General features: G+C 47.8%; 1 protein-coding gene and 1 non-coding gene across 6 annotated transcripts; one reads left to right on the top strand and one right to left on the bottom strand.

Moving 5' to 3' along the window:
• Window positions 1–1,932: 1,932 nt before the first annotated feature.
• Window positions 1,933–2,014, bottom strand: TRNAS-CGA (transfer RNA serine (anticodon CGA)). The gene has a single exon. It is a non-coding gene; the product is annotated as a tRNA-Ser (tRNA).
• A 768-nt stretch (window positions 2,015–2,782) lies between these two features.
• Window positions 2,783–25,080, top strand: SMARCC2 (SWI/SNF related BAF chromatin remodeling complex subunit C2). 5 transcript variants are annotated; one of them, XM_012753412.3, is made up of 29 exons: window positions 2,783–3,008; window positions 5,060–5,179; window positions 5,801–5,886; window positions 6,359–6,440; window positions 6,536–6,628; window positions 7,252–7,321; window positions 7,913–7,982; window positions 9,373–9,448; window positions 9,614–9,745; window positions 9,850–9,965; window positions 10,336–10,460; window positions 11,739–11,798; window positions 11,955–11,992; window positions 12,270–12,400; window positions 12,688–12,759; window positions 15,385–15,498; window positions 15,913–16,066; window positions 16,740–16,832; window positions 17,069–17,185; window positions 17,280–17,342; window positions 17,713–17,971; window positions 18,209–18,370; window positions 18,825–18,889; window positions 19,110–19,245; window positions 19,329–19,495; window positions 20,228–20,362; window positions 22,035–22,413; window positions 22,732–23,157; window positions 23,711–25,080. In XM_012753412.3, exons 1-29 carry the CDS (start codon window positions 2,898–2,900, stop codon window positions 23,785–23,787), a joined length of 3,729 nt encoding a protein of 1,242 aa, XP_012608866.2. In that variant the 5' UTR covers window positions 2,783–2,897; the 3' UTR covers window positions 23,788–25,080. The 5 variants fall into 5 exon arrangements, with proteins under 5 accessions (XP_012608866.2, XP_012608911.2, XP_012608858.2 ...); XM_012753457.3 differs by having other exon boundaries at window positions 17,066–17,185; window positions 22,732–22,815; XM_012753404.3 differs by having other exon boundaries at window positions 17,066–17,185.
• Window positions 25,081–25,371: the final 291 nt, after the last annotated feature.

Here is a 25,371-nt window from a genome sequence, read left to right as displayed (position 1 = left end):
TCACATAGTCCCCACAAATACCACTACTTTCCACAGAAGGCTGTAGCAAGTGGTGGGACTAGTCTGCATTCACCCCTGAGAAATGGGCAGATTTGAGACTTACTCATTTATTTATTTAGAGACAGAATCTCTGTCACCCAGGCTGGAGTACAGTGGTGCGATCACAGCTCACTGTAGCCTCCCCAGTAACTGGGACTATAGGTGCATGCCAGGCTAATTTTTTATTTTTATTTATTTATTTTTAAACATGGGGCTCTCTCTCTGTTGTCCAGGTTGGTCTCAAACTCCTGGGCTCAAGCAATTCTCCTACCTCAGCTTCCCAGGGTGCTGGGATTATAAGCGTGAGCAACCGTACCCCACCTATTTATTTTTATTTTATTTTTTATTTATTTATTTTTTCTAGACTACAGAAGCTGGAATGTTTTTAGAAACGAGGGTCTCACTTGGTCGCACAGACTGGAGTGCAGTGGCATGATCATAGTTCACTGTAGCCTTGGAAGGCAACTGTGCTCACCACTATATCACCAATGCTTAACTGCAGCCTTGAACTCCTAGGCTCAAGTGATCTCCTGCCTCAGCCTCCCAAGTAACTGGGACTACAGGTGTACACCACTAAGACTACTTTTTTTTAAGAGATGGGGATGGGGACCTCACTATGTTGCCCAGGCTGGTCTTGAACTCCTCACTTCAAGTGATCCTTCTGCTTAGCCACGCCTAGCCCAGTGATGGCTCAGGGAGGGTGGGCTGCTGGCACCTGGGCCCACCAGGCAGTGGAGAAAAACAAGGGGCAGAGGGGACAGCAGTGGGGCAGGGACTGGAAGCAGAGGCTGGAGGTGTGGGACAAGAGAGGCGGAGGCTTGAGCCACACCCTGGCTAAGACATATTTAGAAGGCAGAATAAATAGAACTTGTTTTTATTTTATTTTTGTGGAAGCATGTCATGGAAGATGCCTTGCATGCAACTCAGTGAATGGTGGTGGTAGACTGAAAGGTCCCACCTGGTGCAATGAAAAACATCAAAGAGAAAGGGCTTAAAGGATGTGGAAGATTCTGGCAAGTGATATTGGTGAGGGTGATGCTGGGAAGAACAGCCTGAGCAGTGGTATGAAGGTGGGAAACTCTAAGGCATAAATGTGTAAAAATGTCTATGAATTACCCTTAAGCCCCTACAATTTGGGATCCTTCTTGGAGAAGATGCTGTTGTGCAAGAAATAATACAAAAAGAACATCCTCAACAGGTACCCGAGATCTTCCCTACAATCAGTAATTAGGGGACAGTAAGAAACAAGTGAGGTGAGTACAGGAGGGTTAGAGGTTAGAGAAGAGATCAATTGCCTAGCTTGGTTAATACACATGGAGACTTTAAAACAGGACCTGGCACATAATGAGCACTCAATAAAAAGTGATAGTTATCTTCCCACACCCTGGCTCCAGCTGGATCAGCGGTTTTTATGTTTCAATAGGCTATTCCCTCCTAGCCCTGTGATACCTGAGATACAAGGAAATCCAAATGAGAGAATGCTCTGTTTCCTGGGTCTTCAGTGTAATCAGACCTACAAGGTGTGACGTCTAGTCACAAAATTCAAAGGAAACTCCAGGTTTGACTAATACTGCACAACAGGCACTCACATTCTCAAACAAAACTTAACCCTTCTTCAACCAAATCCTTTGCTGTCCCCCCAAAAGAAGGAAACATGCGCCAAAGCTCTGCTAACAAGCATGAAGTTAATAGAATTCCGAAAGTGTCTTGTATCCTAGCAGCCAAAATTGTTATGGATAATTCAGCTTTCTAATGCTACCCCATCCCTCTCAAATCCAGGGGTAAGACCTTTTGGCTTCCCTTTTCCAGACAGAAAGGGAAGTACCGGAAAGACACGTGCGAGGACTGGGATTCCCTTACTTACAAGGGTGGGAAGGAGAAAAAAAAACATTCCGTCACGAACAGGATTCGAACCTGTGCGGGGAAACCCCATTGGATTTCGAGTCCAACGCCTTAACCACTCGGCCACCGTGACTTCCAAAACCGCACCTTTCAGCGCGCTTACAGAAGGGGTCCGCATTACCACGGGGCAGAGTGGATGGCAGCGACAAGGGCCCCAACCCAGGCACACACACTCTGGGACTCCCACCCCTCGCTCCTTACCTCTCCTATGCGCCATGCAAAAGAAAAGGGTCCGGTGGACCGGGTGACCCAAGGAGGGAAGGTGAGGGTCTCCAGCCTAGGGAAGAGTTGGGGTCTCAAGGAGCGCAAACTTGTTTAGGAGGAGATGGCGAGACCTGTGGAGGAAGCAGTCGAGGGAAGGGACTGGGCCCCCAGGATGGCGACTTTGGGACTTCTCGAGTTGAGAAGTGAGAGGGGGTACTGTACTGGGTGGGACAAGGCGTAAGGGGTGAGGGAGACTGGGGAAGAGTTTCAATGAGGAGCTCCTGGGAATGGATGAAAGGAAGGAACTTCTTGGGGAAAGGGGTTTGGGGTTCCTTGGGATTAGGGGCTCCATGGGGTTAGGAATGTGCAAAGTGAGGGCCACTCGGCGCTATGGGCTGGGGCTCCTTGGGCTGGGATAGAGAGGTATCCCACTCTCGGGCTGAGAGGCAAAAAGAGGGAAAGGGTTTCGCGTCTGGTGAAGAGCGATCTCTGGAGAATGGCGCCCCCTCCAGGAAGGAGTTGCCTCCTACCGTCGCCGCCAGGAAGGCCGCCAGGGTCGGCCCCGCGCCAGGCGCTCCGTTGCCGCGCCAGGCCTGCCGGCAGGGGGCGCTGCACGCACCGGGGCCGGCCCAGGCAACGAGAGGCGGCGGCCGCGGCGGCGGGAGGCGGCGGGAGGCGGGCGGAGGAGGAGGCGGAGGAGGCGGGAGTTGAGCTGAGCGGGGCGGGCGGCGGCGGGGCTGGAGCCCGAGAAGATGGCGGTGCGGAAGAAGGACGGCGGCCCCAACGTGAAGTACTACGAGGCCACGGACACCGTGACCCAGTTCGACAACGTACGCCTCTGGCTCGGCAAGAACTACAAGAAGGTACGCGGGCAGGGCCTCGCGGGGACCGGAGGAGGGACAAAGGGACCGCGGCCCGTCAGCCCCCCCGCATCCTGCCCACCCTCCAGCCGCCCCGGCCCCTCCTCCGCGGCCGCGCGAGCAGCCCCCAGCGCCCGCGCCCCTCCCCCAGCTCTCTTACCCGCACCCCCGGCTTCTGCCTCCAGCCCCCGCCCCCACTGCTGCGCCCTCTTGTCCCTTGTTTTTCTCCACTGCCCGGCGGGCCCAGGTGCCAGCAGCCCACCCTCCCTGAGCCTTCGCCTTCGCCTTCGCCTTCGCCTTCCCTGCTTTTCTGAGGGAGGCGGCGGGCCGGGGGTGGCCTGAGTGCCGAATGGGCTCTACCCCTCTCCCCCGTTGCTCCCAGCGTGCCCGCCTCAGCGCCCGCCAGAGCTCCCCACAGAACCAGGTACCGGCGGGGCTGAGGCCTCCCCCGTGCTTTGTGTATGTTCAGAGATGATGAAAGCAGGAGAGTAAACAGCCACAGAACAGGCCGTTGGCTGTTCATCAGCCTGAAAAGGGTCCCCACCCTGGGATCACCTGTCTCCACCGCTCATTCCCCACCTTTATCTAAGGGGCCACAAAACCTCTCAAGGAGTCAGGGTATAGGAGTTCCTGGGCAGCGGCCCCGTCTTAAACCATTCCCTACCTTCACAATGCTGTCACCCTGCAACCTAGCTTTGCAATGCCTTGGGATTGGGGTCCAGAGGCTAAAGTGAGCTTTATATCTCTAGCTCCTCACCTCCCTACCCCATAACTGGAGATGCTAAGGGAGTGAACAAAGGGTTCAAGAATCCTTACCTGTCTTTTCCACCAAACCTCTTCCTGGTGTCTTCTTTGTCTCTAGGCCTGGTTTTTTCTCTAGAGGTGGTCTGCCTCTCTTCCTTCTCACTACCCCCAGTTAGGGGCTCTCTTTCTGGCTTTCTCTCAGCTCCCTAGTTCTTCCTGCCCAGCTTTGCCATCTGTCAGAAGTGAGTTGAGTGATTTAGAACTCCCCACTGATGCTGGTTGAGCCTGGCCTTGCTTTCAGGGTCTCTCTGGGTGTTAGAATGCTGACAAACAGCTGCTGTTTCTGTGGCTTGTCTGTACCTTAGCATGAGGCTCTGGTGCCCAGGCTTCTACCTTTGACCTTTTGAAGGGAGATCAGGCTAGGGGCTTAGTCTCTGGCCCTGGGGGGATTGACAACTGTGACCTGATTCAGCTTTCCTGCTCTTAGCTCTTTGTCATTTACCTTTCCCTTTCACAGATCTCTTTACACCTCCCACTGAGAGATACTCTCTACTCTGAGTAGGAAACAGGGGTCAAAAGGTAAAGAGAAAGCCTCCTGGCTCAGTTTTAAATTAAAACAGAAGGCTAGGATGCTAGGTGGCATAATATGGAAGTGTTTAAGAAGGCACAGGGTTGCTTGTCTCAGATATACTTTCCTCAAAAAGGACAGTTAATTGTCTTGCTCCTCTCCATCAGGCTGGGTAATAAATGGTCCTTCCCATCTAGGAGGGCCTGTGAAGACATTTTCAAAACCCAAATGCATAAGTTCACTGTCTCCAGTCTGCTTGCCCTACCTCACCTCCTTGCACCTTTCTTGTTAGGCTACCTTATAGGGAGAAGCATGGCTTTTCACAGAGTTCCCCCCAAAAATATACAGTTGTCTCACTTAGAGCCCTGAAAGTATTGCTTCCATGACCTGAACTCCATAAACCTTCAGAATTTTACAACCCTTAGTGGAGATTAGGTGCCAAGAAATAGGGTCCTACAACTCGAATTTCAGGGTGTAGCTGAGAAAGAGTAGAAAGCGTCCCTCACCCCCGGCACCCAACACTGGCAACCTGAGCTGGTGGCTGCAGAATTTCAACTTCCTAGTTAGGAGTATCCAGTGCCTCCCTTCTGCCATTTTCTTTATAGAGACAAGGGGCAGGGGGAGAGAAAGGCACTATTTTCTCTACCCCAGCTGCTTTTAGAGCCCCTGGGGAAGAAATATGGGAGATAATGAGCAATTTATCTGGGATCTATTTTTCTTTCCTTTCCTTCTCTTTCCCTAGTATATACAAGCTGAACCACCTACCAACAAGTCCCTGTCTAGCCTGGTTGTACAGTTGCTACAGTTTCAGGAAGAAGTTTTTGGCAAACACGTCAGCAATGCACCACTCACTAAACTGCCGGTGAGTGCAGAAGCAAGGGGTTGAATCCTCCAAACTGAAGAGGGAATTGTATTTTTAAACAATATTTATAAATTTTGTAACTTTTGAGATTTGGGTTATTTCTTACCATCCCTGTCCCTGGTCAGGCCATTAATGGCTTGACATAGTCCCTAATTTTCCATTCCTTTTGTCTTAGTAATAATTTGTGAAGCAAGTTGTCTCTGAGCATCTGGGCTCAGTTCATAAGTCTCTCATGGCATGGTTAAAAGGGTATGCAGTTTAGATTTGCACAGGCTTGTGTTCAAGTCCTTACTTTGCCATTTGATGGCTTTATGATCTTAGGCAACCTTTATGAGTCTTGGGTCCTTCATCTCTAGATGGGATTAATAAGCCTACCTTTCAGGGCTTCTGTAATGATAAATGAGGTAACTCAGAAAAGTGTTTGCACAAGGTGATGCTTTCTGAATATTGGTTTCTTTCTCTCTCTCTTTTGGGCCACTTGATACAATGGCACAAGGGTTAAAGAATTCCACCTTTGAGAGGAAGATAAGTTCAGCATGGGATTTTGTGAAAGAATTATTAAGTAATAAGAGAATTTACAGTGGAACTCTTACATGTTTCTTCCCTGTCTTGATTTTGTAGATCAAGTGTTTCTTAGATTTCAAAGCAGGAGGCTCCCTGTGCCACATACTGGCAGCTGCCTACAAATTCAAGAGTGACCAGGGATGGTGAGATGCCTTCATTCTATGTATCTTACATTTAATTTAGAGGGACTCCCTCCTTTATGATTCCCTGGGGTCTTTCAGGTAGAAATTCTTATGAGTCTATTATGTTACTAGGTCTGTAGACCTGACTTACTAGGTCAGAAAAGTGGCTGGGAGTTAGAGCCAAAATAGTCTCCAAGAGTGAGTGAGTGTGTGTGTGTGTGTGTGTGTGTGTGAGAGAGAGAGAGAGAGTGTGTGTGTGTTTTGAAGAGGAAAAGGGATTTGTAAGTTGGCATCTCAAGCTTCTTTTTGTTCATTTGGACTAAGCACAGAGTGATTCATAGAGTTTAGATCAGTGAACCTCAGATCCCAGGTGCTTTTGGCAACAGCTGTGAGCAAGATTGCCTCCTAATTTCCCATGTTAAGAAGTCACAAACCCTCACCTTATCCCCAGATCTGAGCTATGCCACTTATTAGATTATTGCCTCTTCACAAGGCGGCGTTACGATTTCCAGAATCCATCACGCATGGACCGCAATGTGGAAATGTTCATGACCATTGAGAAGTCTTTGGTGCAGGTAATAGGAACCTCCCCGTCATCTCTCTTCCCTCAATGAGAATCCCAAACACCCCTTTCCTATAATCTCATCCCATCTATTTCTTCTCTCTACAGAATAATTGCCTATCTCGACCTAACATTTTTCTGTGCCCAGAAATTGAGCCCAAACTGCTAGGGAAATTAAAGGACATTATCAAGAGACACCAGGTAAGTGGATTGGTCAGGAAAGATTTCAGAAACCCCATGACACTTTTCCAAATGCTTTCCATACTGACAAGCAGCCCTGAATTTTCTTGTGTTCTACTGCAAAGGTGGCTGTGTCTACTTGGAAAAAGACTAGAGTTAAAGCCTTGAGTTTCTTTTTTCCTGCCTGCTTCTCTCATTTCCCAGTCCTAAGGGGTTTAGATTACTGTTCCTAAAGAATGTGTTGGCCTAGGAAAAAAATAGCATCTACTTCCACTGAGCTAGAGATTGCCTGATTTCAGATAAGTGAAATCCTTGCTCTTTGATACTTTATAATAATGAGCAGATGTCATCGATAGGGACATATAGCCAACTTTAAATTTCCCATGTGTAGATATCTGTTCAGAGGATTATCTGTAGCAATTTTTACTTCTTAGACTTTTCTCCATTATTAGCACAATCCCAGCTGTTTCCCTCTGCCACTCAACTGGTATATGCTTAGAGAATACAAACTAACTTTAATACCATTCTAAGCAAAATCTGATTAGGAAGGCAGATCTGTGGCTACATCTTCTGTTGGTTTATTTACACCTATGAGTAATACAGAAGAGACCTCATATTTACCTGTTTTTCCTTCTGCCATGCAGGGAACAGTCACTGAGGATAAGAACAATGCCTCCCATGTTGTGTATCCTGTCCCAGGGAACCTAGAAGAAGGTGAGACCTGGGTTTTCCTGGCCACTGCAGTGGGTGGCTTGGACTAGGAGGCAGAAAACTACTCAGATCACCATGCAGGTCCTGGGCTCTGCTCCTTTCATCCTTGAATCCTCCTACCATCTTAAGTTCCTATTATCATGGCCTGGCATGGTGGCTCATGCCTGTAATCCTAGCACTCTGGGCGGCCGAGGCGGGTAGATTGCTCCAGGTCAGGAATTTGAAACCAGCCTGAGCAAGAGTGAGACCCCGTCTCTACTATAAATAGAAAGAAATTAATTGGCCAACTAATATATATAGAAAAAATTAGCAGGGCATGGTGGCACATGCCTGTAGTTCCAGCTACTTGGGAGGCTAAGGCAGCAGGATTTCTTGAGCCTAGGAGTTTGAGGTTGCTGTGAGGTAGGCTGACGCCACAGCACTCACTCTAGCCTGGGCAACAAAGCAAGACTCTGTCTCAAAAAAAAAAAAAGTTCCTATTACCAACTCCCCTGCTACAACAGGAGAGTGCTTAATTAAAGCTTTTGAACAGAGTTATTTTTTGTGCCCCCCTTTAGCTTATGTCTCTACCTTCTTGTCTGTCTCTATCCCCAGAGGAATGGGTACGACCAGTCATGAAGAGGGATAAGCAGGTTCTTCTGCACTGGGGCTACTATCCTGACAGGTGAGGATGGGTTCCTGAGGTAAGTTTAAGTACAAGTGCCAGACCCAGAAGCCCTAGAACATCAAGAGTGCCTAGAAGGCACTCTTTTGGGGTTGTTCTTAGGTCAGTTAATTTGCTTTCCTCACCTGTTAGGTGAATCCTCTGTCTTGGGGGAGGTTTAGACTTACTGGACAAGACTACACTAAAAGGATTAGGGGTTTATGTGTGAAATGGTTACTCCATTATAATTTTTGATAAGTAAATTTTAGAAACAATATAAATGTCTAACAATAGGAGAAAGTGTTTCAGTAAATTTGTATATCTGCTCAGTGGGCTCTTATGCAGCCTGTGAAGTCATATGAAATAACATGGATAATTTATAGATCAATATTAACTGCAAAAAGTGCCGGGCGAGGTGGCTCACGCCTGTAATCCTAGCACTCTGGGAGGCCGAGGCGGGCGGATCGCTCGAGTTCAGGAGTTCAAAACCAGCCTGAGCAAGAGTGAGACCCCCGTCTCTACTATAAATGGAAAGAAATTAATTGGCCAACTAATATATATAGAAAAAAAAATTTGCCGGGCGTGGTGGTGCATGCCTGTAGTCCCAGCTACTTAGGAGGCTGAGGCAGGAGGATCGCTTGAGCCCAGGACTGTGAGGTTGCTGTGAGCTAGGCTGACGCCATGGCACTCACTCTAGCCTGGGCAATAAAGTGAGACTCTGTCTCAAAAAAAAAATATATATATATTAACTGCAAAAAGTAACAAATAACATCTAGTAGCCAGGTGTGGTGGCTCACACCTATAATCCTAGCACGTTAGGAGGCCAAGGTGAGAGGATCACTTGAGCCCAGGAGTTCAAGACCAGCCTGAATAACATAGTGAGACCCCATCTCTACAAAAAATTAAAAAATTAGCTAGGCACCCCTATAGTCCCAGGTACTCAGGAGGCTGAGGCAGGTACCTCCAGGTACTCAGGAGGCTGAGGCAGGAGGATTACTTGAGTAATCCTTTGAGTAATTTGAAGTTGCAGTGAGGTGTGATGACACCAGTGCACTCTAGCCAGGGCAACAAAGTGAGACTCTGTCTCAAAAAAAAAGAAAAAAACCTGGTATGATTGCAATTATGTAAAAACAAAATTATACAGAAAACATTACTGGGGAAAACATATTGAGTGTCATGAGTAGTAATGTTAGGGTAATTCTTTTTGTTCTCTATTTTTTAAGTGTTTTATAATGTGGTTTTATTACTTTATAATGAAAAGAATCCCAATATTAATTGGAAATATAATCATACCAAAAAATAAGCCAACAACCCAATACTTTTTGTAAATGGAAATGGTAAAAGATCTGCACTTTACTTTTCCACTATTCCATCCCATTGATTCTACTTCACGATTCACTTCCCATGGCAGTTATGACACATGGATTCCAGCCAGTGAAATTGAAGCATCTGTGGAAGATGCTCCAACTCCTGAGAAACCTAGGAAGGTGAGCTTTTCTTATACCCCCTGCCCCAAGAAGAATGCCAGGACCAGACCACTCTTTAGAGGTGAAACAGAGGCTCCTGTGCCCTAGGCTTTTTCTGTTAAGGGTCCACAAACAGAACTGTGGCTTCCAGGCTTCCCTGCAGCATGGTCTGCCTTTGTACTTTAGGTTCATGCAAAGTGGATCCTGGATACTGACACCTTCAATGAATGGATGAACGAAGAAGACTATGAAGTAAATGATGACAAAAACCCTGTCTCCCGCCGAAAGAAGATTTCAGCTAGGACATTGACAGATGAGGTGAAAATCCTGTTCCTTCTTCTTGGAGCCCTTAGCATAAGTCTCAGAACAAGTCTTCACTGGGGATTTTAGGCTCACATTTGTCCCAAATCTCCAAACTGTAGGTGAACAGCCCAGATTCAGATCGACGGGACAAGAAAGGGGGGAACTATAAGAAGAGGAAGCGCTCCCCATCTCCTTCACCAACCCCAGAAGCTAAGAAGAAAAATGCTAAGAAAGGGTATGCCAGCCCTAACTTGCCCCCACATTCATTCTCTACTCCCCATGTTGAAAGGAGAAAGAAATCCCTTCCTTTGACCACCTGGCCCTGACCTGGGTATGCCATGATATTGCAGGTGTCCGGAGAGGGAAGATGAGGAGATCTTATGTACCTACTCAGTTGTTAGTTCCAGTCCCAGCTACTGGTATACTCAGAGAGTGCTAATTAAATGAAAAGCCTCTGCCACTTCGCATTACTCTGTAGTTACTGGTTTCAGTTTGTGCTCAGCTCTACCCTTGGAGTTCTTTTGCTTCCTTTCCCTGAACTTCAGTTTCCAGGGGCTCCTTGTCTAAGGATGACTGGCTCCTCTTTCATTCTCTTTCCTTTCCAGTCCCTCAACACCTTACACCAAGTCCAAGCGTGGCCACAGAGAAGAGGAGCAAGAAGACCTGACAAAGGACATGGATGAGCCCTCACCAGTCCCCAACGTAGAAGAGGTGACACTGCCCAAGACAGGTACAGGCCAGGCCAAGCTCCTGGGACCACCCCCACTCCCTGTCCTGCCCCTACTGTGCCAAACCCCATGTGTGAGCAGATTTCCTAGGTCCAGCTCCAGGTCTAGAGGATCTTTCTCTTAAATTTAGCTGGTTTTTAAAATTATTTTTATAACCATGGACACCCTCTAACTTTATATCTGAGTTGTGGACTGTGCTTTGTACCTGATAGTTGTCTCCAAATTCTGTTTGATTATGCACTCCCATCAGTAAAATACATCTGAGCACAAATTATATACATGAACTGTTAAACCACTGCTCTAGGAACTTGGTAAACCAATGCAAACATATCTAAAAAAAAATGGAAAAATGTGAAAAATAATAAAAACAGATATAAAGAGAAGTTCTGATATTCTCTTTCTGTATTCCAGTGGGTCATCTTTTACATCCTATTTGAGAAACCGATTTGGAGACCATTGCTCTATAATACTGGTCTGCAGTCTATATTTCATAGACTAGCCCCAAGTATTCCAGGAGTGTATTTCACGGGTGGCATTAGGGGTGCCACTAAGAGAGAGGAGTTCTTGCTTCCACTCCCTCATAAATCAGCCCTCCTCTCTACCTGTGTTTCTTCCTTAGCTTTCATATATGAATTCAGTTGGGGAAAGTGTCCTCTGATTTCAAAAATGTATAAGATCTAACCACTCCTCTACAGAGTGACTTGGTCAGACCCAGTCTCAGTCCATGGAGAGCTTACAGACACATAGTCTGAGATAAGGGCCTAGAGAATGATTTATGAATGTACAAAAAGAAAGTAAATTAATTTTGGGTTGAAGAAGGAGAAAAGTACCAAATGAGTTTCAAGCCCTAGAGTGATTTTAACTGGAAAGAGTTACTATAATTTGTGATCAGCTAGAGAAAATTTTTGGAGAAATGAGAATCTCTAAAAATATTAAGAGTGGTGAAGGCCTGTACTTCCAGCACTTTGGGGGCTGAGGGATCACTTGAGGCTAGGAGTTTGAGACCAGCCTGAGCCACATAATAAGACCCTGTCTCTGTAAATTTTAAAATTAGCCAGGCATGGTGGCACATGCCAGTAGTCCCAGATAGTCAGGAAGCTGAGGCAGGAGGATTACTTGAGCCTAGGAGTTCAAGGCGGCAGTGGGCTATGATAATGCCACTGCACTCTAGCTGGGGCGACAGAGTGAGACCTTGTCTCAAAAAAAACAACAAAAAAAGTGGACAGGTGAGGGTTTGAATTAGGCAGAATCTGTCTGATAAAATGACTCTTTTCTGGCAGTCAACACTAAGAAGGACTCAGAGTCAGCCCCAGTCAAAGGCGGCACCATGACTGACCTGGGTAAGACGGGAGCTTCTTGGGCAAGACAGTCAGGGCTGCGGGCGGGGGAGGGCTCAGCTGCTGCTGCCTTTCCCCTAGCTCGCCGAGACTTTTTGGTAGGGCTTGCCTGTTCCTTAGGAGGTTCCAGCCTTATATCTTGCTATCTTTCTGTTTCAGATGAACAGGAGGATGAGAGCATGGAGACCACGGGCAAGGTGGAGCCAGTTTAGAGAGGCCCTACCTCTCTATGTGATTCTGATTTGTGATTATAAAGTTCCTTCTGCCCAGAACCTTTCACTGCCCAGACTACTCCTACCCTAGAGTAATTCTAGCTATTGCTCAAAACTCTGACCCTTTCAGAGTCCTGGGGCCCATGACTGCTTACTCCTATCACCTATCTTTAGTGTCCGCATTCCTGGGGTATGGAAGAAGCGGAGGGTTGCTAGGGGGAAAATGGAAATGCTGAGTGTCCAACAGCCTTCATACTCATAGGATGAGGATGAGAACAGTACGGGGAACAAAGGGGAGCAGACCAAGAATCCAGACCTGCATGAGGACAATGTGACTGAACAGACCCACCACATCATTATTCCCAGCTATGCAGCCTGGTTTGACTATAATAGGTATTGTTACTCCAACTTCTGAGTCCTTATTTTCTTGCCTCTAGTGAGCTGTTCCCCATCTTGCCTCCTATAAATAAGTTACATGTTTCTCAGCCAGATAGACTAGGGTACTCTTCAGTTTTAGAAGAGTTCCTGGCCTCTTTTTAAGTCTTATAGCCCTGGTGGGAAGTTTTCCCCAAGCATCTAATTCCGTCCTATAGTTTCTTGCTGTTTTCCCACTCTACTTTCTAAGCTTTTCCTTCCTTCACGGCTCCCATCTCCTGAAACCACTCTGGCTTCTCTTGCAGCGTCCATGCCATTGAGCGGAGGGCTCTCCCAGAGTTTTTTAACGGGAAGAACAAGTCCAAGACTCCAGAGATGTAAGGAAATCACAGCTCATGATTCTTTTTCTCTCTCCTGTCCCCAGCCACCCTTCCTGATCCAAAAACATTCAGGTTAGCAAACCTTTCTTGAGCTCCTTCCATGAGCCATGCACTGTGCTAGGCTTACAAAAACAAGGTATCTGCCTTTAGGCAGTCCCAGCCCACCACTTGGACACATGTTCTGTACAAAACAATTACCTGCTCTAATGCTTCAATTTTTTTTTTCTTTCTTTTTTTTTTGGTGACAAAGTCTTATTCTGTTGCCCTGGGTAGAGTGCCATTGATTCAGCCTAGCTCACAACAGTCTCCAACTCCTGGGCTCAAGCAGTCGTCCTGCCTTAACCTCCCGAGTAGCTGGGACCACAGGCAGGAGCCACCAAGCCACCACACCCAACTAATTTTTTCTATTTTTAGTTATCTGGCTAATTTTTGTTTTCTATTTTTCAGTAGAGACGGGGTCTGGCTCTTGCTAAGGCTGGTCTCGAACTCCTGACCTCAAGCAATCTGCCTGCCTCTCCTGCCTCGGCCTCCCAGAGTGCTAGGATTGCAGGCCTGAGCCACGAGACCTGGCCTTATTCTTTTAACAGAGTACAAAACCTTTTAATCCATATTTCCTAATACTGTTTATAATGCAGATAGTCCTAGCACAAATAATAGCTTGGATTAAAGTGTAAATGACTATTACCAGGCAGGGTCCTGAGAGTAGGTTTTGACAGAAAAACAAGAGAAGGAACTAAGAGCAGACCCAAGTCTATGAATTAAGGAAGGGCTCTGTGGGAGAGAAGTATTATGTAAAGTACTGGCTTGGGTCTTAGAAGTTTTCATCTCCTTCTAAGTTTTGCCTCAGGCCAAACCCACTTGGCTTTGGATGAGACTTGGCAATCTCCTGTAGTTAGGGATACTTCGGATAAATTCAAGGTGAGGTGTGTGAGATTGACAACTGAATGAGTTTTCTTCCCAGCTGTTCCTCAGCTTCCTGTCTCTGGGTCCATCTTTTCTTCCTTCCATATTTTTTCCCCATAGCTTGGTATGGTTCTCTCCTCTTCTTCCTGGGGAAAGCAGTATGTGTGAAAACGAAGGAAAAAGAAATAGTGATCAGATTAAATGAATTCAACATACTGGCAGAGCTGGAATAGGAACTGAACTCTTGGTATAAAATAGTAAATGATGGTAATTGCCTACATCTGTTGAGAGCTTACTATCTTCCAGGCACTAGCCTAAGTGTCCAACATTCATTGACTAATTTAATCTTTACATCAGCCTTAGAGGCAGTTACTATTTCCATCTTCAGTTTACAGATTAGGAAACTGGAGTATAGAGGGCCTAAGTCACTTGCATAAGGTCACACAGCCAGTAAACAGTAAAATCAGGATCTGAATCCTTTAATCTGGCTTACGTTCTCAAACTTTACCCTATACAATGTAATAGTTACCACTTTTTGAGTTCCTGTGCTGTGCCAGGCACTGTAATAGTACTTTTTATTTTTTGAGACAGAGTCTCGCTTGTTGCCCAGGCTATAGTGAGTGCCGTGGCGTCAGCCTAGCTCACAGCAACCTCAAACTCCTGGGCTCAAGCGATCCTCCTGCCTCAGCCTCCCGAGTAGCTGGGACTACAGGCATGCGCCACCATGCCCAGCTAATTTTATATATATATATTAGTTGGCCAATTAATCTCTTTCTATTTATAGTAGAGACGGGGTCTCGCTCTTGCTTAGGCTGGTTTTGAACTCCTGACCTCCAGCAATCCGCCCGCCTCGGCCTCCCGGAGTGCTAGGATTACAGGCGTGAGCCACCATGCCCGGCCTGTAATAGTACTTTTTAGACCTAATTTTCACTATTCATTCCATTTTATAGATGAGGAAAGTGAGGTTCAAAAAATTGAAGTAGGCTGGGTGCATTGGCTCACTCCTATAATTCTACCACTTTGGGAGGCCAGGGTGGGAAGATCACTTGAGGCTAGGAATTCAAAACCAGCTTCAACTTAGCAAGACCCTGTCTCTACAAAAAATTAAAATAAACCAGGTATGGCAGCACACACCTGTAGTCCTAGCTACTCGGGAGGCTAAGCCAGCAGGATCACTCAAATCTGAGAGTTGGAGGTTATAGTGAACCATGATCACACCAGTGCACTCCAGCCTGTTTGACAGAGCAAGACTCTGTCTCAAAAATAAATAAATAAAATAAAATAATTGAAGTAACTTGCCAAGGCCATCATAGTAGAACTGGGATTTGAACTTAGATCTTTCCAACTTCAAAACATACATATTTTTTACCATGTCATGCTAACCAGCTTTAATGTATGGGTGAGGACTTCCTTTCAACATCTGAGTTTGGAAACAAGGGCACCTTTTCTTACCTTCTGGTTCCTTGTTCAAAAGTTGGATGAAACATCCCCAAGTATTGCCAAGGAGATGATTCATTTAACTAAAAAACCTCATCAAGGAAAAGACAGACATATTTGAATGCTTTGCATTTAGCATGTAGCAAGCACTCAGACTTTAAATCAAATAATCTTTTCCATCTTTTTCACATAGGAGTCATTAGTCTTATCCTTCCTACCCCTCAGACCTCAACATAGATTTACTTTTCTATCTCTTATTTATCTCTCTCTATCTCTTCTAAGCTACCTGGCTTATCGAAACTTCATGATTGACACGTACCGACTCAACCCACAAGAATATCTCACCTCCACCGCCTGCCGCCGGAATCTGGCTGGTGATGTCTGTGCCATCATGAGGTGGGTCTTGCAGCTGAGGGGAAGAGAGTACATGAGGGTGACTGCTTCTGGCTGTGTCTTGGCAGAAGTAGACATACCAGCAAGAAACGGGAACTGGCAGTAAAAGTCATCTCTAGAGAAAGGCAAAATACAGGTTTGGGGAATGAGTGACTTGAGGGAATGGCAGTGGTGCTTTCTGAAGTGTGGAATGAAGAGTAAAGAAGGAGCATATCTGTAGTTGAAAGATAGTTGTAAATACAGAGAGAGGTTCCGGCTGGAGATGTACACTGGGGAGTCGCTGGCATTTAGGTGGTGGGTGAACAATGGGAGTAGGTAGGATTTCCCAAGTGGGCAGAAAAGAGGGCCAGGGGAGGGTAAGAAGGGCCACCTTTCTGGCTATCCCATGTGACCCTCTCTCTGTCTCTCTCCTCACAGGGTCCATGCCTTCCTAGAACAGTGGGGTCTTATTAACTATCAGGTGGATGCTGAGAGTCGACCAACCCCAATGGGGCCTCCGCCCACCTCTCACTTCCACGTCTTGGCCGACACACCATCGGGGCTGGTGCCTCTTCAGCCCAAGACCCCGCAGGTAGGGTGAGGTGCTGTGGGGATGGGATGGGTTGGGTAAGACTGGGCTTCTTTGGACTTCTTTTCCTGGTTTTTTTAGGGTAATGGTTCAGGAGTATTTTGAGGCTTCTTCCTTTTCCATGAGATATAAAGGGCCACAGGAATCAGCCCCATGTGTTTAGCATTCTCAGCCTCTGCACCTAAGGCTATGGGGACTTGCTGAGGGGGAAGAGATGCTCCTTGTCTTCAAGGAACAGACAGGCTGTAGGGGATGGAGCAAATAGAGAAAAATAGCTTAAAATTAACTTGCATGAAATTTTTAAACTTTGTCATCTTTTCCACATTTTTTTCATTTTTTTCCTCATAATTATTATCACCTCCATTTTTTTCCATTTCCACTTCATCCATTACAAAAGTTAATAAGAGAAAAGTTATGTGGCTTGCCCAAGGTCAGAGTACCAAATCTAGGACTAGAACCTAATTGTCCAGCTCCTAAGAGAACCTGTAAAGATATATGTGAATATAAATGGATATCATGCCAACTACATGTCTAATTAATCATGAAGGGAACATGGAACAGTGGCATGAGTGCCCCCAGAGCTTGTGGGCCACCCAGCAGTTGGTCTTGAGGCCTCTAGGGCCTTGGCCTGTTCATTTGCTGCCCAGCCTCCATGACGCCAAGCTCTGTCCCCCAGGGCCGCCAGGTTGATGCTGATACCAAGGCTGGGCGAAAGGGCAAAGAGCTGGATGACCTGGTGCCAGAGACGGCTAAGGGCAAGCCAGAGCTGGTAGGTGGGGTGCAGACCCCGCTGGGCTTCTTATTTGCCCCTTTATTGGGGGGCCCCTGCCCCGGAAGAAGAGACGTGAGAGCAGAGGAGCTACAGCAGTAAGGGAGGAAGTCCCACCCAGGGGTGTCCCTGGCTTTGGGAAGGAAGCTCCTTCTGTCTGTTTTCTCTCTCTGTCTGCCCCTGATTCCCAATGGTCACTTGTACTCAACTCTTTCTTTCCCCTCCATAAATAGCAGACCTCTGCTTCCCAACAAATGCTCAACTTTCCTGACAAAGGCAAGGAGAAACCAACAGACATGCAGAACTTTGGGCTGCGCACAGACATGTACACGAAAAAGAATGTCCCCTCCAAGGTATGAGATGTGGGCTGACTTTGGGGGTGGAGAGCCTTTGTTCCTCAGAGGTCAAAGGCTACTCTCTCCTGACCTGCCTGTGTTTCCCCTGCAGAGCAAAGCTGCTGCTAGTGCCACTCGAGAGTGGACAGAACAGGAGACCCTGCTGCTCCTTGAGGTAATTGGGGCAAAGAAAAGAGAGTTCTTCTACAAAAACAGAAATATTCACGTTACCAGCTGCATTTGAGAGTGGGGAGAGATGGTGGAGTCTGGCGTGAGCAGAGCATGACCTTGACCCCAGTCTCTCCCCCTTCCTGATCCCTGTTGCACTTGCCCCAGGACACAGCTCCAGGCCAGGGATTTGGGCCATTTCATTAACTCCATATCTTTCTTAGTGCTACTTCAAGATTCCCATTGGACCCAGCAGAGTACACAAATACCAGAACACAGAGAGCTTTGAAGCCAGCTACCCTTAGTAGGATGGGGGGAGTTGACCTTCGAGGAAGGTGGCTAAGTAAGCGGAGTTGTGTCTTCACCACTACCACCAGGCACTGGAAATGTACAAAGATGACTGGAACAAAGTATCCGAACATGTGGGAAGCCGCACGCAGGACGAGTGCATCTTGCATTTTCTTCGACTTCCCATTGAAGACCCATACCTGGAGGACTCAGAGGCCTCCCTGGGCCCCCTGGCCTACCAGCCCATCCCCTTCAGTCAGTCAGGCAACCCTGTTATGAGCACTGTTGCCTTCCTGGCCTCTGTCGTCGATCCCCGAGTCGCCTCTGCTGCTGCGAAGTCAGCCCTAGGTAATGGGAAGGGGTCTTGCCTTCTTAGTTTGCATTTGAAGGGCTAGTTACTCAGACCATGAAACCCTCAAGTTTGGCTGCGCTGCTGGCCTTGTTTATGCCAGCCTCAGCTCAGGCACCTGTCTAGGCTCCATACTGGTCTTCGATGAAGAGATGGGCTTGTGAGGAAACTTTCACAGGGATAGCCAGAACTGCCACCTGTGCCACTCCCAGCCTCATCCCCTCTGGGTCTTACAGAAGAGTTCTCCAAAATGAAGGAAGAGGTACCCACAGCCTTGGTGGAGGCCCATGTTCGGAAAGTGGAGGAAGCAGCCAAAGTAACAGGCAAGGCGGACCCAGCCTTCGGTCTGGAAAGCAGTGGCATTGCAGGAACCACCTCTGATGAACCTGAGCGGATTGGTAAGGCCTGGCAAGTTCCCAGTTTCTCCCTTTTCACCAAAAGTCAGAGCCACCTGGACTCCCTGTGCCATCCTGCCTCAAGTTGGCATCAGAACACAGGTGAACGGGAGAATTGGGGTTTTTATTTTCCCCAGGACTACCTCGGGCCATGGCTGCCTACTGGTTCTCTCATGGAAATTTTGGCAGATAGAAGGGGCTGTTAGAAAAGTGTTACAGAGAAGCTATAACATGGGCATGGTGGCACGCACCTGTAGTCCCAGCTTCTTGGGAAGCTGAGGCAAGAGAATCACTTGAGCCTAAGAGTTTAAGGTTGCAATGAGTTGTGACAATATCACTGCACTTTAGCCTGGGCAACAGAGCGAGACCTGTTCTCCAAAAAAAGAAAGAAAAGTGTTGTAGAGACAAACTCTATATCAGACATTCCCTGTTTCCCTTTCTTCTCCCACGGGCCCAGAGGAGAGTGGGAATGATGAGGCACGGGCAGAGGGTCCAGCCACAGACGAGAAGAAGGAGCCCAAGGTACGGAGGGATCGCCCAGGCTGGGAAGTGGAAGGGCCACTCACAGCCCTGTGGAGATGGGGGAGTTAGTCCTGCTCAGCTCAGGTGGGCCAGGGCTGGTCTTGGATGGGGCTGTCCCTAAAGTAAGAGGAATAAATTCAGTCCTGGTATGGGCCCTTTGTGTGGGACCTAGTCACCCTGACCCCTGATGTTCTCTCCCTTTCTTTTGCTGGGACTTCAGGAACCCCGAGAAGGAGGGGGTGCTGTAGAGGAGGAAGCAAAGGAGAAAACCAGTGAGGCTCCCAAGAAGGATGAAGAGAAAGGGAAGGAAGGCGACAGTGAGAAGGAGTCAGAGAAGAGTGATGGGGACCCAATAGGTGAGCTTCCAAGAACAGGATTTGGGGGTACAGAAAAGAGACGTGACACTATTAAGTCTAACTCAACTCTCATCCTGTCCCAGTTGATCCCGAGAAGGAGAAGGAGCCGAAGGAAGGGCAGGAGGAAGTTCTTAAGGAAGTGGTGGAATCGGAGGGGGAAAGGAAGACAAAGGTGGAACGGGACATCGGCGAGGGCAACCTGTCCACCGCCGCTGCTGCTGCCCTGGCTGCTGCTGCAGTGAAGGCCAAGGTGAGGCAAGACCCCAGGGAGAAAGATGCCCACTTCTCTAACCCCATCTCACTTAGGAAATCCTTCCTTGCTCACCCCTTAAATAATGCTGGCCTGTTTCCTTTTTATTTTTATCCTGAGAGGAGATAAGAGTTAGTCATCTCTTTTCTAAGCTTTATAAATTTTTTACCATTGGGCCTGTTTCTAGCCCTGTCATTATTTGACTCTGTCTTTTCTTATGCCACTCTCTTATTTTTCATGTTCTTTTAAAATGTCAAGCCTGGGGCCGGGCGCGGTGGCTCACGCCTGTAATCCTAGTACTCTGGGAGGCTGAGGCGGGTGGATTGCTCCAGGTCAGTTCAAAACTAGCCTGAGCGAGAGCAAATATATGTATGTAATATATATTTTACATATATATATGTGTAAAACATTAGCCGGGCATGGTGGTGCATGCCTGTAGTCCCAGCTACTCAGGGCTGTAGCTGGGATCCTGAGGCAGCAGGATTGCTTAAACCCAGGAGTTTGAGGTTGCTGTGAGCTAGGCTGACGCCACGGCACTCACTATAGCCTGGGCAACAAGTGAGACTCTGTCTCAAAAAATAAATAAATAAAATGTCCAGCCTTTACGACTTTGGGTTGTGACCACAGCAAGTTCATTCTTAAACCTGTGAGCTTCTGCCCAACCTTTCTCTCGCGTGGAATGTCTTCAGCTGGGTCCTCCCACTGACATTGTGTCCCACCTCTCCTTCCTAGCACTTGGCTGCTGTTGAGGAGAGGAAGATCAAATCTTTGGTAGCCCTGCTGGTGGAAACCCAGATGAAAAAGTTGGAGATCAAACTCCGGCACTTTGAAGAGCTAGAGACGATCATGGACCGGGAGCGAGAAGCAGTGAGTAGCCTCTCCTAGGGAGTCAGCAGGAGCCTGGAACCCCGCCTGAGACCAAGCTGTGCCTCAGTTTAAAATTGGAGGGCTGTGTGTGTGACAGAGAATGAGTGAGGGAAGCAGCAGTGCAGAAAGCCAGAGACTGACAGGGCTCCAAAGCAAAAGAGGGTAAGCCAGGGCAGGGGGAGCTGGCCCCTGGCAGTTAAGGACAGGTGGCCTCACAAGTGAAGCCTAGACACTAAGGTCCTTTAGACCTTAGTGTCAGTGCTTGGCCCACAGCAAGCTCTCAATAAGTATTTGTTGGCCGGGTTTGGTGGCTCCCACCTGTAATCCTAGCACTCTGGGAGGCCGAGGCAGGCGGATTGCTTGAGGTCAGGAGTTCAAAACCAGCCTGAGCGAGATCCCGTCTCTACTAAAAATAGAAAGAAATTAATTGACCAACTAAAAAAAAAAAAAGAAAAAAAAAATATATGTATATATATATACACACAAAAAAATTAGCCGGGTATGGTGGCACATGCATGTAGTCCCAGCTACTCAGGAGGCTGAGGCAGTAGGATCACTTGAGCCGAGGAGTTTGAGGTTGCTGTGAACTAGGCTGATAGATACCACAGCACTCACTCTAGCCTGGGCAACAAAGTGAGACTCTCTCTCAATAAATAAATAAATATTTGTTGAGTGGTTGAATGGGCTTAAGGGATGATAAGAGGTTAAGGGCCTTGGATCCAGGAGGTGAACTTGGAAAGGGGATGGGATAGACAAAGTATTGAACTATTTTGTGTGTTCGAGAGAACATAAAAAGAAATAGAAGAGGCCGGGTGCGGTGGCTCACGCCTGTAATCCTAACATTCTGGGAGGCCAAGGTGGGAAGATTGCTTAAGGTCAGGAGTTAAAGACCAGCCTGAGCAAGAGCAAGACCCTGTCTCTACTAAAAATAGAAAAAATTAGCCCAGGCATGGTGATGTGCGCCTGTAGTCTCAGCTAGTTGGGAGGCTGAGGCAGAAGGATCGCTTAGGCCCAGGAGTTTGAGGTTGCTGTGAGCTAAGCTGACACCAAGGCACTCCAGCCCCAGGCAACAGAGTGTGAGACTCTGTCTCAAAAAAGAAAGAAAGAAATAGAAGGACCTTGCCCTCAGAGAACTTACAGTTTAATTGGAGACATCAAAATGTACAATATGGAGATATCAGAAACAGTTAACAAAGCATAAAGAATCTGACAAATTCAAATTAAGAGATTTTAAATCAAGTGTTTAAGTCCTGAGTGATTATAGAATAAAGCCAAAGCTCAGAGGCTAGTGAATTGATCTGGGATAGCTTCCTAAGAATGGTTAGCCAATTTTGAAGGAAGAAAAAAACTTGAATTGACAAGAGACACTGGAAGCATTTTCCAAAACAAGGTAATGGAAAGTTCAAAACTTTGGAGCTGAAATGAGCTGGGCTACCACCAGATTAACTTCCTTGAAATGAGAAACCATGTGGGCAGCCAGGATACATGAAGGTCATGGGAATTCGCAAGAGGTGGGTGGGATGGACAGAGGAATCACAAGCACAAGATTTAGATTTTGGGCACCAGCTGAATGAGAGGCTGGATCTTTCAGAAGAAGACAAAGCAGGGGGCAAGGCATTTGCCTTTGAGATCTTCTGAAAATCGGATAACAATACTCAATTGGCACTGGCAGCTGGAGTATCAGAGGCAGCAGCTCCTGGCTGACAGACAAGCCTTCCACATGGAGCAGCTGAAGTATGCGGAGATGAGGGCCCGGCAGCAGCACTTCCAACAGATGCACCAACAGCAGCAGCAGCCACCGCCAACCCTGCCCCCAGGCTCCCAGCCTATCCCCCCCACAGGAGCTGCTGGGCCACCCGCAGTCCATGGCTTGGCTGTGGCTCCAGCCTCTGTGGTCCCTGCTCCTGGCAGTGGGGCCCCTCCTGGAAGCTTGGGCCCTTCTGAACAGATTGGGCAGGCAGGGTCAACTGCAGGGCCACAGCAGCAGCAACCAGCTGGAGCCCCCCAGCCTGGGGCAGTCCCACCAGGGGTACCCCCCCCTGGACCCCATGGTAAGTGATACGTTTCAGAACTCTTGCTGGCTAGAGGGATCTAGGTGAACGTCCCAGTTCTCAAAAGGGATACATGATGGGCCTGGAGATGAGGATTGGCCTCAATCTCTATAGATAGGCCTATCTCTGTTATGTCCCTAAGCCAGCAGGGATCCCTTCCCAAACCCAGAACTTTGGAATTTTGTTTCAAGGATTTACTTATTCTGTCAGGAAAAGGGAAGGTAGTGCCAAGGAGTGGCTAGATTATCCTTGCTGTGAAAGTGAGTTGGTAAGTAAGATTTTATACCTCTAACCTCCATCTCTCCTCTTTGTTCTCAGGCCCCTCACCGTTCCCCAACCAACAAACTCCTCCCTCAATGATGCCAGGGGCAGTGCCAGGCAGCGGGCACCCAGGCGTGGCGGGTAATGCTCCTTTGGGTTTGCCTTTTGGCATGCCGCCTCCTCCTCCTCCTGCTCCATCCATCATCCCATTTGGTAGTCTAGCTGACTCCATCAGTATTAACCTTCCCCCTCCTCCTAACCTGCATGGGCATCACCACCATCTCCCGTTCGCCTCGGGCACTCTCCCCCCACCTAACCTGCCTGTGTCCATGGCGAACCCTCTACATCCTAACCTGCCGGCGACCACCACCATGCCATCTTCCTTGCCTCTCGGGCCGGGGCTCGGATCCGCCGCAGCCCAGAGCCCTGCCATTGTGGCAGCTGTTCAGGGCAACCTCCTGCCCAGTGCCAGCCCACTGCCAGGTGAGAAGGGGCCAGGAAGGGAGAAGGGTGAGGGAGAGGGAACCACCTGGAGGGGTGGGAGTATGGGGGGAAGGGGTCAGGTGCTAGAGTTTCCACAATCCTTCTTGAACACTCTGGTACAATTAGAATATAGGAGGAAGGGCCTCTCTGGCTGTCCTCCACCACCATTTCCCACCCTGGCAGCTGCCACCTTTGGGATGATGTTGGGGCTTTTCACTGGTGGAGGAGTCCTGTGGCACAGAGCATCTCAGTTGTAAACTTGAAAAACAGCTACTTGTTTGCATGATGATGGATTGGCATTCCTTTGCTTGTTCCCAACACGTTCAAATGCCCCATTTAGAGAGTTCCATTGGAGGCAGGAGGATGATTTGGGGTATATCAGTTTTTTCCAGTGTGAGGTACAAGAAGGTATTGGGAGAAGGAAATTGTACATTGTGGGTACCTCATTCATCTACCCACCCACTGCATGCCATGCCTGGTTCTGTGTTTGTGGTGGCCTTGGTCTGGACCCCTTTCTCTTGCTTGCCCTGACTCATGTTCCTTTTCTCCACAGACCCAGGCACCCCCCTGCCTCCAGACCCCACGGCCCCAAGCCCAGGCACGGTCACCCCTGTGCCACCTCCACAATGACGAGCCAGCCAGACATCTTTCCCCTTCACCCCCTATGGAGATCACGGTTCCAGGAACAGCCCTTCCCCCACCACTGGGACCCTTCCCCAGCCTGGAGAGTTCATCACTACGTAAGGAAAGCTCCTCCTGCCCCTCCAAAGCCCCCACCATGCCTAACAGGCATGCATTTTTATATCGGATTATTCAAGGACTTCTGTTTAAAAGATGTTTCTAATGTCTGGGAGAGGATAGGATGGGAATGCTGTCCTCCAAAGGAAGGGCTGGGCAAAGGTGTTTATACAAGGTTCTAATTAACCACTTCTAAGGGTGCACCCCCCTCAAAACTACTGCATTTTCTATGGATAAAAAAAAAAAAAAAACTAAGTCCTTAAAGGAAGTAGAGAGATTTTTAAAAGCCACATTGGAGCTCCCTGTAACCTAAAAATTAACCAACTTTTACATTTTGGTTGGGGAGGTGGGTAGTGGTAAGCTTTAGGAAAGGGGAATTAAGATTCTGGGGCAGAACCTATCTCCCCAAGCCCCTTGTTAGTGACTGAGTCAACCCCCCTCACCTACTCCATCCCCATTTTATTCGTACTAATCTCTCCCACTGCTTCCTCCTTGTTGCTGTTTTAGGCCACCCCAGCTCAGCCAATGATCCCCTTCCCTCTGAATGTCCCTCTGAATGTCAGGGGTTTTTTTGTTTTTAAAAGTCACCTGCTTAGTTGATGTCGTATGTGTATTTGGTGGGGAAAACCTATCTTTGAAGATTCCTGTGGTAGGTAATAGGGGCTGTTCTTCTCACTTCCCTGGGCAGTATCATTGGACTCCGAGAAGGCACAGAAAGGGGACCTATATAAAAGGATAGGAATTTTAAAAACCTAAAATTTACAAAAAGCACTTAAGCACCTCCTTATGACTCAGTGGGTCACCCCCTAGCTTCTTCCTTTTCCCACTCAGACTATCAGAACTTCAGCTGATAGCTAGGGGTTCCCCAGATGAGGTCAAAGGGATTTGGGAGCAGCAGAGAAGGGGGCCCAACTTCAGGTGGTACCGACCTGCAGCTCACAGCTTGGCTCTGCTCCCTGGATTCATGCGTCCCAGTTCTAGCTCCTCCCTTCCTCATCCTTGATGTGAAAGCAGATGTGATTCCAGGCTCTACACCAATTCTTGGTCTCTCCTACCAGGCCCCCTTGTTCCTCATGTCCCCGTGTTTCTCTTCCTCTGCGTCTTGGCACCTTTCTTCTGTTCAAAGTTTTCTGTAAATTTTCTCTTTTTTTTTTTTTTTTTTTTTTTATAAATTAATTTGCTTTCAGTTCCATCTTGTGGATGCCTTCTGTGTTCTCTTACTTGTGGCTGTCAGGCAGTGAGGCTAGGATAGCAGGGGCATTTACCTGGACTGGAGAGGCAGGCACTCTGTAGGCCTAGGCACTGTGCTTCACCACAAAAGGCCAAAGACAACACAGCTGTCAGGACTGTGCTAATATAGGAGCTGAAGCTCTACCTGCCTTAAAAATAGCTAACACTTGGAAGAACATTCCTACAACATGGAGATTTTGTACCTTTATCCTTTCAAAAGTAGTGGCTTCACTCCTTCCCTTTATT

This window comes from Microcebus murinus, chromosome 10 (genome assembly GCF_040939455.1).
Source record: "Microcebus murinus isolate Inina chromosome 10, M.murinus_Inina_mat1.0, whole genome shotgun sequence".
Taxonomy (NCBI): domain Eukaryota; kingdom Metazoa; phylum Chordata; class Mammalia; order Primates; family Cheirogaleidae; genus Microcebus; species Microcebus murinus.
Note: the sequence above shows the minus strand (reverse complement) of the source record. Positions and strands in the feature narration are given on the sequence as shown.

Excerpts from the sequence above, each read along its gene's own strand:
- SMARCC2 (XM_012753404.3), top strand. The coding sequence starts at position 2,898 with ATGGCGGTGCGGAAGAAGGACGGCGGCCCCAACGTGAAGTACTACGAG. Across the intron at positions 5,180-5,800 it reads CACCACTCACTAAACTGCCG|ATCAAGTGTTTCTTAGATTT; the intron begins GTGAGTGCAGAA and ends TTGATTTTGTAG. Across the intron at positions 5,887-6,358 it reads TTCAAGAGTGACCAGGGATG|GCGGCGTTACGATTTCCAGA; the intron begins GTGAGATGCCTT and ends CCTCTTCACAAG.